A 15,657-nucleotide genomic window follows, 5' to 3' on the forward strand; every position below is an offset into this window, starting at 1 on the left:
CCGTTGAACGCTGTGCATTTCCCAAAATGTGTAAACGGTTTTATGTTTTCGGGCAGGTCTCGCATTTATCAAATTATTATAACGGATTTTATTCCATAAATGACTTTGTGTTGCAATCCAAAATAAGAACCCGTTTCTCTTCCTCTCTCTCTCTCTCTCTCTCCGACTCTTCTTGCCGATCGACCAAGTGATGGACAAAAGCGAGATTTTCATTCTAAATTTTACGAATTCATTAAATATTACTGCACTCGATGCAATCTGTTTTTGGCTAATTTTTTTTGCTTAAATGTATTTTATGTTAAACGTTTTGTGGAAACAATTTTAAGCATACCATTGAATTGTAAATATTTCACTGGGTTAAAAAGTAGCCAATCGGTTGATGAACAATGCATATTTACAATGCTTTGTATATACAATGCACATGATGTGTGCTGTTCAGTGAGCAGCCACATTGATAGAGAAAACTTGTCCATGAAACATGCTCACAATGCGGCCGCAAAATAGTGTATGTAGTAAATAACCAGAAGAAGAAGAAGGATAGAGAGAGATGGAAGAAACATCCGCGGTTTGCCTTGATTGAATGCATTATGCATGCGTTGATCACAGTAATAAAACGTTATATGCATATTAGTGTATGGTCCGTTGTGTACGCACCAACCACTGAGATTGCATAACAATTCATTGAATGAATTGCAGCAACAACAACAATGACAATACCAATATCAACGGCACACGAACCGAGTAATCACATTATCTTCTGCTTCTTCTTTCGCCTAAGCAAAAAGAACGGTTTAGAATGTTTGAACGTTTCATCGCATCGACAGCAGCGAAAAAGACGAGAAGGAGAAAAAACATTGGAAACGGAATGAATAAATTGAAAATTGCACACTAAATTAAGCGATATGACGATAAAAAAAAGTTTCTGGATATCGTTGATGTGCCGTTGCGGTGGAATTGTAAGCAAACTCCAAGAAGAAGCTGAAAGCCAAAAACAATTCTTTCATACGTGTAATTTGTATGTGTGACTGTCTCTTATTTGTTTTTGTATCTCATGTGTGCGTATATGTCACACATGTATCGCTTACAAATGCACTCTCGATATGCATCGCCGTCACTGTACATTAACACAATTACCCATCTTGTGCACACTTTTGCTGCTCTGCCATTTAGTTCCACTCGTCTTATTTTCTGTTGCATCGAAGCGTTTTCTCTCTGTCTCCCCATGTTTCGGTTTTTCTCACTTTTTCGTCATCGTCTCCGTACCAACTCTTGATTGTACTTGTTATATTGTTCGTATGCGCCTTCAATTGCATTTCGTAGCCATGCTATACACGATGCTGATTTGATTATACGAAATTGTATGATGTTTCACTGCACATTGAGCAGCCCATTGAACAAAACAACAACGAAAACAAATTCACATTGCAATAAAAAAAAACTACAGTACTGGCGAAGAGGACGAATATGAAGCTTCTTCTTGCGGCGATTAAATATGCGGCTGTAGAACAACGACAACAACAGCAGTAGAAACAGCAAATATTATATTTTTGTTTATGAACATGGGAGAGAAAAAAATGTGCAGTGTACACACGTTGTTTTACGAATATAAGTGTGCAACGGTATTACCATTGCATTTGAACTAAACTGAATACAGCTACTTAAGCACTTGTAATATTACTTACAACCAAACAACCACCAAAAGCCATACTTGCATATTCATATAATTACAACGCGTAAACATACTCTTCAGTCTTCAGTATGGCAGAGTTGAACATTGCACATCTCGTACATTTTGTACTTGCATGTTTTCATGAGAAATATATGAAAATGCCATATCATTGCCGTTTTGAATCAAGTGCATTTAAATATAATTTGAATTTTGCCCGAAAGCATTTAAAATACGCATGAAATCTCTTTGCAAATTACTGCACATGCATTTTGTATATTTTGATGAACCGAAGAAGAATATGTACATTGTACAGCGAAAAAGAAAAATCATTTCTGAAAAAGATGAAGTTCGAGTAATAAGCCCAGCAGCAGTAGAAAAGCGAAAAGGATTCCAATTTGATTCGTTTCCCCACAGCGGAGAACAAGAAGAAAAAAAAAACGCTTACTGAAATTGAAATCGCCAACGTGATTCTGTGAAACAAAAAAAGAGGATTATTTTGTGTTGGAAATCATTTAAAATTCAGGAAGGAAAAAAAAACGACGGCATACACGAAGCGAGAGAAAGAACGAAAAATAAAGAAATAGTAAAAAAAAATGTACGAAATGGCTGCATGGTTTGCAAGAGCGCTCTTGAATAGAGTTGACTTTGCTGCGCAGCATTTAAATCAGCTCAGTAGATCATGTTGTCTGCGACAGATATAGTGAAATGGAATATTTATTTAGTGTTTTTCAAGTTGAAAGTCAGTATGTGGTTTGTGGTTGGCGCTGCAGCAGCACCAGCTGCCATGCATAAAGAGAAAAATACAGTGAAAAAAAGCCATACCACAATAAGAGGCAACCATAGCATTCATGCAATTTGTAAGTACATGCCGAGTGCCGTCGTCGATTGCTATGCCTTTTTGTATGCATCAGAGTTGGGCTTTTGTATCTATCTCTATGAGATGTTGACAGTGTTACAATGCGCTAAACTGTATAATATACACAATCGATTTTATGATCAGTGCACCACGCTGGAAGTCATGCAACTATGTGGCAAACTTGCGTTTGTGATCGTTGGTTTTGTACATTTCTGGTTTTTGCTCGTCGCCGAGCTTTTCCAAACTGCGAATGTCGCTGTAAATGCACGAGTTTTTTTTTTAAATATATATTCAGTCCGTTGTTGCCGTCATGTTATGTAAATGTCAACGATAAACTTATCTCATTTCCCTCACATTCATTCACTCGTTGCTTCTCTCACTTTATCTCTCTCGCTCTGTCGAAAGCGCGCGCGAGTGCTTGCCTGTCCGTCGGATTTCCACCTTTATGCGCGGACAAACCTTTATTATTTCATCGGCTTTTTTTTTGTCGTGATTCTCGTGTTATTCTTTTGTTCCTTTTGTTCGTTGTATAAATTCATTTTCACAAATTCTCTCCCTATCTCTCGACAAAGAGATAACAAATAACAACTCTTCATTTATATACAGAAAGAGAAGCGAGCTCGCGAGCTACAACTTTTGTCTTTCGGACCATTTGGATGATGTATGTGTGTGTGTGTTTTCTGCGCTTTGGCATTCACGTTCATCTGTCACTCAAGTCTAATCGTATAAATTATAATCTCAACTATTTAACATTCTGATTGTGATTTCATAAGTCATTTAGTCATTTTTTTACCGCATTGGCTTGTCACTTTGGCTTTTTATACATGTATGTAAGAGCATTACAATTGCTCATTGTATTAAGCGAGAATCAGAAAAAGAGACAAAAAAGCGACAAACACACAGCGGAATACGAATGTAACACACCGATATGGAAGATAGATAAAAATGGTATACATTGGAAATGACTGTCCATTTTGATTTACATAAATACAGACAAACTGACAGTTTCGCATCGATTCGAGCAAAACGACTTAATTTTTTTTCGTTGTCGGTCGGTTTCCATTCCACATCACACAATGACTGTGCGTCGCATATGTTTAGAATGCCTTCATTCGAAGGCAATGGCAAATGTTGGCTTTGTTTTGTCGTAATTGATTATGATCGATGGTACATCCGAAATAATTAAAATTGTGAATTGATGAAAATCCAACTGATTCACATATTGATATATATTTGAATAAAGAAAATCCATTACGAGACTTTTGATTGACGATGCAATTAAATAATGGCGATAAATTAAAATATTTTGTTGTCCAAACTAATTTATATTGACTTAAATATGGACAATGTGTGTATGTATATGAAAAAAGAAAACAACAACACGTGATGGCATTTCAAAACTCGTATTCGTTCAATTGACTGTCCGTAGATTTTGGACTGCATGCGGCCATAGCACCGGGAGATGTACAGTGTATATATTTTCTCAAGCTCACATCATAAATCTCAATTAGATGATTTGTATGCGTATTGCGTTTGCAATGCAAAAAGTAACATGAGTAACTTGTAAGTGGCAACAGTTTAGATACCATTCAGCATAATGTTCGAATCAAGAATTTTATGTGTTCGGCTTGATAAATTTAAATAAACGGATTGCGTAATTCATCATTCTTGATCATGGCTGTATATGGAAGTGCGAGAAAGGCGAAAGATAAAAAAAACTGTGTCTGAAGTGTGTCTTTGTAAATGTGATGACATTCGGGTTGATGCTTTTCACACAGACACACATACACAATTGTGTTTAAACGCTGTATATTTTTGAAATGATTTTTAAAGCAAAACGAGACATTGTCTCATAAATCATGTGTGCCAACGTATAATTTTAACATTGGCAACACACATTTATTTGTATGTATATGTTTATGTCTTTGGTCATTTTCACGCCAGTGCAAATCAATCATTCGCGCGCACATAAAATGACCAAAAAAAGAACATACAGACTCGCAAACAACCAGACCAAACAAACTAATTTGATACATCCGCTCCGACGCTTCTGCACGCCCCGACAATTGTCGCACTTACAATTGCTAATTTAGATATTTTTCTTGTAAAAGTTGTTTAGACACTGACATATGGTCAATTACAAATTCTATCTGTCGTTTTTTTATATTATTATGTTCGCCACGCACTTGCAAGTACCAAACAAGTCAAGTATTTTTTTATGACCATTGGACATTTTGATTCTATTGAACATGTCCAAATTGGTTTCGATTCGATGAATATAAACATGTTGCATAGTAAAATCGGCTCCTATGCAAAAAACGTTTATTTTTTTCGTCACGATTCAGAACATTTGTAATTTTTAACAGTATTTGTTGTTTTTGGCCTGCATATGGAAAAACTGGTTCCAAGACCAACACTCTTGGCTTTCAGTGCTTGAGAGTGCGATTTACTGGAACATTTTGTTCTGCGGCCATCCATGGTTCAACATGTGACACAATCATTATGAAACTTACGTTCATTTTATTTTCCTTCTATTTATTAATAGTGCACGTTGCTGCAGTCCAAACGACAATTTATGCAAATGTTCAACTCATTCGAGTGAGCGCGCGTGTAAAAGAGAGAGATATACAAGAGTACGCGCTCATGTAAATCTTTCATTGCGTTTAATTCGCAGCTCAACACTCGGGAGCCATTTTTCAGCAGAATTTTAGAATACAACGCAAAAAATATTTCGCTTACGATAAATGAATGAGGTAAAATACTCATCATAAATACACATACATACCGTATGTCGTTGTTTTTACACAACGCTCAAAAAGAATCTCTTATTTAATTCTAAACACGACCACGTACTGTTTCGTACATTTGCTGTAAAACATTGCGATGATGATAAAGATTACAATATGCTCAATAATAATGTACTCAAGCCGAATGTATGATGTTCTCCGAACTCACATCGCGCATAATACGCACGTGTAATGCGTATATATTACAACGATTTTTTTTCTCTCGTATTCTCTTCTGTTTCTTGTTGTTTTACTCGTTGCTTGTTTTTTTTTTTTCAATTTCATTTCTTGTGTTGTCGCATTTTTTTTAAACTGAATCCGGGGAATGGTTCACTAAGAAGGCGATTGCATACATTCCAAAATGAGCGGTTTCGTGTAAAATGAGCTACACTCATACTGTGGCCAAAAAAGGAGCCCGACAAACACATCGCAAGCAACAACAACAAAAAAAATGGTTCGCGTTGAGCTTTTGAAGAGAAAATAAACTGGAACAAATGTAATCTTCTGTGCGGTCTTGTTATGTACAATCACATTTGAGAAGATTTCGTAGGCATTTTATCAAATGTATTTTTGTGCGCATAAAATTTCATGATTCTGATTTTTTTGCATGTTGATTCGGATTTTCATTCCAAAATTACCACAAGAATTCGTTATTATTTCACCTACGACTTTTTACCTAAATACATCATACACTTGAATTTGCTTTCGTAATTTCGGTTAATTTGAATATGTTGGAAAAATGGTTGGTTCATGATTTTCAAGTATTACTTTTCCGCACACACATAGTGTGAAAGGGGAAAGTATTGCAATGGGTCAAAATTTACGACATCTCAAAAACATGTTTTCTGGACGTTTCTGAGGTCAGAGAACCCGAATCAGGCCGTTTTGAGCATGGTTGTTGTGGGTCTGTTCCACGTCGTACGTCGTACGTCGTACGTCGTACGTTGTCCGCCGTACGCAAAATTTGTCCATCGATTATCTCACCCCCCAGAAAAGTTATTTGAAATCTGACTTCACGGGATGATTGGGGGTCCCGAGGAATAGAAATCATTAGCTTTTGAGCGACTTTGGTCGATGGAAAAAAATTTCATACCTGTAGTGATACCTATGAAAAAGAGTCCAATTTTCGTCGAAAAGTCATACTTAATGTAGACTTAAACACTCAAAAATATGTATTGGGGGGTTTTTTGGCACGAGAAAACCGAATCCGATGTTTATTTTGAGATACAATTAAGTTTTAACAGAGTTTCTTTGAAAAAATCGCGAAAAATTTAATTTTTGTATGGGAGCCATGCCTGTATGCTACCTTAATGACGTAAAAATTTGCACAGACTATTTTTCACACAAAAAAATAACATTCTGAAAGTTTGAAGAGATTTCAATCAAAATTAGGGGTACCTCTCATACAAAATTTTCAATTTTTGGATCAAAAACGAATATTTTGTATGGGAGGTGCTCTTACTTTTGCTTAAAATTTCTCCAAACCCTCCGAATGTTATTTTTTTGTGAGAAAAATAGCCTGTGCAAAGTTTCACACCATTAAGGTAGCATACAGACATGACTCCCATATAAAAATCCAAATTTTTTGTGACTTTAGTTATGAAAAGTGTTTCAAAAATAATTTTCATGGCAAAATTAACGTCAGACATATTTTTTATAGTGTTTTGTTAGAAATAGAATACTTTCAAATGTCGTACAAATGGGTTCATCATGAAAGTGTGAAAAATCTTTTCTCGAGTACTTCTGCTATTAAATCAAAGAATATTTCGTTGCCAAAGTTGGAACATATTTTTTGGTCTCGGACTTTACGCCGCTTGAAAGGCTTGAAAAATCGAACAAATATTATTTTGAACTTTCTTAATAAAATACACAACTACCACAGTGCGGAAAAGTTCGTCTTACTCCCGTAAGACTCTTTATTTTTTTTGTGACACGCATCGACTAGATTTTCATTGGTTGCTGTTCACTATTGGTCAAACGCAAATGCTAGAATTTACAACACATATAATAAACGATTACGTGACATTTCACCTGAAATGTATAATGAGACACCAAAAATATGGCTTAAGCCACATTAAATCCAATTGGTTTTGTTGTTGTTGTTTGCTTTTTTCGGCTTCTCCACATAAGTCATTTCTTTCTCAGACATTTCTAAACTAAAAAAAATGCATGAAATATTCGAATGTACACATAGAAAATGTTAGAGAAAGGCAATGTAAGAGAAATAAACCGTAGAAAATGGTGAAAAGTGTATAAGAATTTTTGTCGGGATAATAATAATAATAGTTGTGTGTGTTAAATTATTGTAATATATTAATGTGAAAGCGTTGGGTGGAATTGGCGTCGCATAAATAAAATGTGTGACTTGTGACAATTGTCAAATGGACGTAGTCGACCAATTGTTTTCAAATGGTTTTTGTTTTTTTTTTTGGCGAAAAATGACAGAAAATTAAAGCCATGATTTTAGGTTTGGCTGTTGTAAAATAAATTTAAATTTCAACAGTATAGCATCTTGTGTACTCGCTTAACGTGTTATTATGCAAAAACGTACATACTTTGCGTCTCTTGAAAATATCGAAAGAGAGAAAATGCAAATTTTACTGTTTGGCATTTATTGCGTTGTTTAAATAACAACAACTCCGAAGAAGAGGAAAAAAATCTTTCAACAATGTTGTTTTTTATTGTTACCTTTTGTTCCATTTCCTCATACACATCCTACAACTTAACACAACAACGCTCTTTTTTACTATTCACATATAAGATTAAGTGTGTAATTTATGAGGTTTTACTATTCGAAAAACCAAATTTGTAATTTCCTATATGTGTTGCTTGATGTGTTGTAATGCCAATATAAGTCAAAAGAGTTTTGGAATAGTCGCGTACTCGCATAGCACTCGCATAAAAAAACGCCAAAGTCATTAGTCATGTATTAAACTGTTTTGATTTGTAATTTTGAATTCACCACAAAACTTGGTGTGTCTAAAACTCTATTTGGACGAAATCAAAAGTTGTGTGGTTGCAGCAAAGCAAAACGCCAACCAAAAAGTGACTATGCTGAAAATAAGCAAAGTAATAACAAATTAATGATATTGTCTTTTGAACGTTTTATATGTTCGACATACGGTGACTTACGTTTGTATTTTTAAACTTCACGATTTATATGTATAAAAGAGCCCAAGTGGTGATGGAGAATAGAGGAGGAAAAAAAATCAACGCCGACAATCGAAAAGGATAAAATCGATTGCGATTATACCACAGCGTAATGATTTCAAGAGATGTAACACTTGAAGAAACTGCATAACACAAAACACACATATTCACTAAATTATGCAGTAAATCCAATGAAAACTGCCAATTTATGACCAATTTATTGTGAATAAATGCAATATTTATGTGCAATTCAAACGTTTTTCGATTGTATCATTTGAGATTGCACGGTGGTTCTCTCGTTCCCTTGTGTCTTATTCTATCTTGACAATTCGATTAAAATCCGGTCGTTATTTCAATCAACTAACGGATCATTACTTGCATTAAAAGTTTTAGAATATTACACATGATTTCTGGTTCTATAGCCACTTTACGCTACGCGGCAAATTGTTGTTTATGTATATGTATATCGAGATCGCCATAGTTTAGCTCATGCAATGCCGGCATAAGGCGACATTCACATATTTGCTGAGAATGCGTTCATTCGAGTGCATTGAAATAAATGCGCGCATTTTCTTCGACCACAAATGTGTTGTTATTGTGATCTTATGCCACATTAAACATAGAATATTGAAAGTCCACACACACATACACATTGGAATAGATATTATTTAAGTCTTTATCGTCCATTTTCCAAAAGCGGACACACAGACTATCATTACATAATGAGATTATCTATTGGAATCTCAAACAAACAACCAATGAAAATGACTACATTACTTACCTTCTAGCTAACTCTTACTTATCGCATACAATGTAAAACAAATGCAAAATAATGGTAAGCGAGCGAACGAATGAGCACGCACAACACACTCACCAAATAGCCGATATTAATATTAAACGAGAGTAATAATAATGGAGATTAGCAATAACATGTAAACGCAATAACAATAACAATAAAATTAGACGGAAAGTTTATAAGTAGGTTTCTATACGAACTTAATTCTATTGAGTGGGTTAGGGAATTTTGCTCTAAGCTACGCATAGTTTTATATTTATCGTGAAATTCTCGGTAGATTCAATTAAAAACGGATCTAAAAATGTTAATACTCCATCGGAGGAAATGTCGATTTTTCTTTCAATTTTTTTCTATAATTCAGTATTTGATATTCAAACTTTTCAAATTATCTCAATTTATTGAGTTTAATTCTTGGAAATGGACTTTTGAATGTGATACATATTGCACCTGTTGCAAAGGCACAGAGAGAAAATAAACTTTCAGAGCATAAATCAGCTGAATCAAATACGTTGAAACACAATATTTTTGACGAAGGAAGAGGAAAAAACCTCAGCCTCCAAGAAAGAGCATTCTTTTTGCCAATGTTTGCCACGGCCATTTTGAATGACGAAGGTTTCTCGAAACTAATACATTGGCGTGGAAAAAAACCCATTCTCAAACGAGCAAATCAATCAAAAAAACTCTCGTGTAAATGAATAAGAAAAAACAACCGCGCACACACACACACACGAACACCGTGAAGCAAAAGTCTTTATATTTCAAATGAATTTTGTCTTGCCTTTTGATCGCATAGAGGTTGGTTTTTTCTCTCTCTCTTTCATACTCTTCTATTATCGGTAGCAAATGGTTTCCGTTCATGAATCAAGTGTTTGTGCCTTGAATGAATACAAAAAAATGTGTTACAAATAACTTTTGCCATTGTGCTATGCTGCGCGTTGTTGTTGTTGTTGTTTTTTTTCTTCGTCAATTCATGAATTTTACAGCAACAAACAACGCATTCGATGTGCTACTGTTTTACAGTCGACCAACACTTAACTGAAATCAATCACGTTCTAAAGTCATTCTCGTTATATATCTTGCTGTCGAATTCACAGAAACGCACAGCAAAACTTTACACACTGAGAAACGATTTTTTTTTTTTTTTCATTGTTGCTCTGTTCTTGTTTTAGTTTGTCAAGGTATAAAACCGAAAGAGAATAAAACTTGAAATGGTTTTGTTGCATCTGTTTTCCTTTTATATATGAAATATAAACAATCGACTAAACAATAATAACTTTTTCAAGTGAAGAAAAACAACATTTTTAAGATCGTTTTATTGTTATTGGCGGTGCTGATATTTTTGTATTTATTGTTTGGCATTTTGTTGTGTATTTTACACATTTAGTGTGTAACAAATTGTTCGCTACACACCTTCACGAATTCAATTTATTGAATAGAAATATGTTATTGTATGACGCATTTTGTGCTTCTATAGTGTGGGCAGTGTTCGGTTCTATTTACGCACAACTAAAATCATTACATTTTTCAATAGAGAAAACATCAAAGCATCCCCGTGTAAGACGACGAAAAATGAAATAACAAGACAAATACAGAATGAAAGAGAAAAAGGACGAATTTGCATATGACTATGTGTAATAATCGGTTGAGGTGTATTCAAGCACTCTTTTGTCACTGATGTGCACACCACAATTGATGCCATTCGAAAAAATGTATTTTCTTGGTTTTTATAAATAAGCCGAAAATATTGTCGTTTCGTTGTTTGGTCGGGGTTTCTTTTTTATCTGCATTGAAAATCGCATTTTTCGATAAAATTCTTTAACAATATAGAAAATCCGACCATAAAAAATCATGATGAAAAACTTTTAAGTGATCAAAAATTGTTTTGAATAACAATGACGGAATGGAACAATGGGCGTCGGTCGAAAAGATGACAATAAAATATGTACGTCCTTAATGGTGAAAAAAAAGAAACCCAATCGCCTTTTACTTAGGGTTGAAAAAGACGACAGATTATTTCTACCCAAGAGAGAGAAAAATTTAATTCTGTTTTGGTTATTTACCGTCAATTCTGAACACAGATACTCCTTCTATCTATCTCTGTGTATCTTGTCAAAATTGTACCAATAAAATGGCAATTCGTTTCGAAAATTCTCTTTGTTGTGCTATTGATGGTACGTTAAGCAAACAAAGTTGGCTTAAAAAGGCATTCTCTCCTTTGATCACATGAAAATAGAGACGGACGTGATGAACGATCCACTCAAAATAAACAGCTCATTTTTAAATATACTATGAAATATATTAGCAACATAATAACAAAAGAAAAATAGCCTAAAATACGAAGAAAACGAAGAACGATGCCTCTTTGTTCATTTGTCGAATATTGTCTGTGGGGACACGATTTATCTCTTTGCATTTGCTTACTTTATTCAACGGTTCATGATTGATATATTTATTAAAACATATTTTTGTCACCTTTACCGTCTTTTCATCTCTCTAAATATGTATTCACTTGTGATGAATGTCCATAGACTTGTTGTTTTTTCTTGTATTTCTTATTTTTGTTGTGTCCAAAAATGTTCCAAATTAATTGAATTTTTTCTTTGTTTGCTTTTATTTTGTAGGTGGCTGGAGTATCAGCGACCACGGAGCAACAATCGGCTCCGCCAGCTTTAATACAGGGTGGCTCATCCCTGCGGCTTGCTGATGAGCATCACATGTCCATTACCGCTACTGAAAATGCAGGGTAAGTTTATCATCATCATTTTTTTTTTAATTCAAACCATATTATTATTTCCTATTTGAATCCATGTTTTGACCAATTTTGGTCGTTTATATGAACGAATTTATCGAATTAAATTAATCCCACGCAAATGTTACAATATTTCTCTTTTTTTTTGTTTTCACTTGTTTTCCAAGTAAATGAACGAAACGGTTTTTTGTGAGGTAGATAAATTTGGCATTTTTCACTGTCCATAATTCATTTTCCTAATTTTCATTTTTAAATGAAACAGAAAAAGGTGGTTCGTGCGGTTTGTCTCAATGGGCCATTTACGTTTCAATTTTAAATAAATGAAGCGATGACATTCGCTGATCTTGTCGCATTCATAAATAGACTGTCATGCAAATTCAGTTTTAGACTAAAATTGTCGCTCTCTTCAAATCACATACACACGCATACATTTTTTCTATGTCTCAGGCATTTAAAATTCACATTAATTTGCATAAACAGCAACCGTACTTCATGAGCGTCATGCGCTTTGAATTAACAAAAAAAATTCAATTGTAAAACTGAGCATAGAAAAATTGTTCCGTTCGCAAGAAGCCTGAAATTGAATTTGTGCAAGAACACGTGAAATGTGGCAACATTGTTTCTGAATTTTGCAATTAATTAATAGATTCAACAATTCTCGAAATTGATGAAAAGCCAAGCACCAGCCATATCAGACGTAGAAATATATTAGCAAGATTCAATTAAAAAAAAACGATATAAAACAAACCAAAAACACATAGCAAAATGGTAAAATAATTTCCATCAGCTCCATTGAATCAGAGCATAGTGTGTGTGTTTTCTTGGTGTGAAATTCCTTTGATAATATTCAAAGTGGAATTGGTTTTGGTACCCCTTTATTGTTAATTATATCGGGAGTCAATGTTCGGCACTGTGACAACGGTAAAATTATTTAATAATGTTGCACAAAGGAAACCAACAATAACGCTTGCTCGTCCGTTCGTTCGTTCATTCGCCAATATAGGAATATGACTAATTTTATACAATAAAGTGAATTCGAACTCCAGCCAAATAACGTAAGCGATGTCAATGCACTGCCGATGACCACACTGAATTCACTGTGTCTCTCACAGTCGGTGACACGAGCAATAACGCATTGAAGCGTACAAATGTGCCTTGCGCGCACACCCCAAAAAAGCATGAATATACTTTGTCTCTTTTTTTTCTTTGTTTATTATAAATAACAATTTCCATGAATTTATCAACGCGCTTTTTCAAATTATTCTCTCAGGGCTCGCGTTAAAAAAAACTTTGCCGTCATTCAAAATAATTTCATGCACTAGGAAGAGAGTGAGACATATACAGAGGTTCCATTTGGTTCGGAAACAAAGTAAAATGCAAAACCAAGTGATAATTGACAAATAATTAAGTTTATTTACTTTTACGGGCCTTAAACCTCAATTCACGTTCAAATAAATGGTTATCGGTTACTCTTCGTGCGAAAAGAGAGAGAGAAAAGAGTGAAAAAAACACGTGCTTAACGTCACATTTAATAACTGATGACTTTACCAACCGGAAAAAGACCACGATTTATTATTTAGTTGTTGTTATTTTTGCTTCGAAATAATTTTGTACAAAAAAAAACAGAAACGAAAAAAAAAAAAAACAGATACAATGTTTATTCATCAAAAGCGATAAAGCAAAAGAACATCAATAATAATTGAAATGAACAAAACTTCAATCGCATTTCACGTTTTTGGTTCAGGTTTGTTTACTTTGAAAATTACCTTGCTTGAACTGAATGGTATTAATTGTTCATTTTAAGAACATATATTTACCGTTTATTCAACGGTATTCTATTACGTGAACAAAAATACCACATTTAATCAGCCCGGATTCTTGATATTAGGCCCGAGTTTATTGCAAATAACGAGAAATCAAATGAAATTCGATCGTATTTAGTATTCTTTTTGATTTGGTTACTGATTCAATTTCGAATAATATAATTATTTGGATTCCCCGCAAAAGAACAGGAATGCAACATTTCTTATTGAAAATACCATCTCAAAACTTATTTGTATCGTCTCGATTTCAATTAGAAATTCGATAAACATATTTTGTAAATCAATATGACACAATCAATGGAAAGAACTGGTTGAATTCCAATCAAGACTCCAACCATTTTAAAAATAATTGCTGTTATGTTATGATCATTTTTTAAATGTCAATTATGCCCAACATTGTGTGAGCGAGCCAAATGAAGAAATAATAATCATCGTTGCTGCGAATGGTTTTATGCAAAATAAAAGATTAACATTGGGAATGCAAAAAACGGTCCGACATAATGTAAAATTAATGACAACAAACATCTTTCGTAATTCAATTTTTTTCAAAGAGAGCGAAAAAATTCACGCAAAAGTTTGACAGCCAAAATAATGTTTTTTATTTAGCTCAGTTTGTCATTATTTCCATTGTTGTTCTCGTGAGTTTTGATCACGCATTTAACTGAACGGGGAACAACTAAAATAACAACAAAACCACAATTCGGACTTCGTGAAAACATAATTCAAACTGTACGGTCACAGTGCAGAACTGTGTGCAACATGTAGCGCAACGAACTAGCGAACGTTTTGCTATAGTTAAGCGATCTGTGTCCTTGATTGAATTCGTGTTCAAGACCATCGAAATATATATATATTATGTGTGTGTATTGTGAAAATCGCTTTCTTGTTACCTGTTTAAGGTATACAATGCGCAACAATACATTTTGGATTTTATTTCGTTTCGTTTGCATTGAGAGTTGGATGCCGAGCATTGGTGTAATAGAAAAAAAGACACGTACGTGCACAATAGAAGTACAAGGCGAGAAAAAATGTTGGCAATAATTTTTTTGCTTTAATTTCATCACATTACCTCTAGAAAATTCAATGCTCTAGTCAATTTAATACGCTTCAAAACAACCACTAACGAAAAACAACAAGTACTGCGTTGAAGATTCTGTTTCTCTTCATTTCCAAACGTGAAAGGAAAAATAAGGGATTGAACTCACGTCTAGACTCAATGTTAGATCTTTGTAACACAATGTAACCTAAGCTTAATTAACACACAAAACTATTTATAGATTAAATCGAACGGAGCCAAAATCCATTTGAAATGACACAGATTAAGTTACAGCAATTTTATTATACGACGACAGGCAGTGTCGGTGTACGTACCATGCCGAATAAAATATTTTGTTTTTGATTGAAATATTTGTATCAATTTCGGTTGTTCATTGTTTTAACAGCTAATAAACCCTGAGCCGTGTCTGTTTCTGTCACATTTTTGACGCCGCTATGGTCAATATATATTTTTATTGAGTGGACAATAATGGTAACATAAACGACACATATACATACATAATGGTAGCGCTGTCAAAAACATGAGCCAATGTTTTGACATTAAGGCAATGTAATTTGATGACAATGATGCCGAAAAACGAAGTGAAATGTAAATTTTCAATTTCCATAGAAATGAATCAATAAATTGTCATACCTTGGCGTCACTTGCAGATGCAATCATTGTTAATAGTGTCTCGGGTTTTTTTTCTCTTTCTTTATTTTCTGCATTTGAACGAATTCATAAATTTCATGCTGATTTCTCAGCAAATGTTTTGCGAATGCGATTGGAACC

At 34.2% G+C, this 15,657-nt stretch overlaps 1 protein-coding gene across 2 annotated transcripts in view; it reads left to right on the forward strand.

Moving 5' to 3' along the window:
* Positions 1 to 15,657, forward strand: part of LOC116341300 (putative uncharacterized protein DDB_G0271606) — a 179,479-nt gene that overhangs the window by 67,899 nt on the left and 95,923 nt on the right. For both annotated transcript variants that reach the window (XM_031768270.1, XM_031768269.1), the window contains exon 2: positions 11,879 to 12,000. In XM_031768270.1, coding sequence (XP_031624130.1) covers positions 11,972 to 12,000 — 29 coding nt within the window. In that variant the 5' untranslated portion in view covers positions 11,879 to 11,971. The remainder of the gene's footprint in view (positions 1 to 11,878; positions 12,001 to 15,657) is intronic.

Source organism: Contarinia nasturtii, unplaced genomic scaffold, assembly GCF_009176525.2.
Source record: "Contarinia nasturtii isolate CC-2019 unplaced genomic scaffold, AAFC_CNas_1.1 Cnas_scaffold_695, whole genome shotgun sequence".
NCBI classification, from domain to species: domain Eukaryota; kingdom Metazoa; phylum Arthropoda; class Insecta; order Diptera; family Cecidomyiidae; genus Contarinia; species Contarinia nasturtii.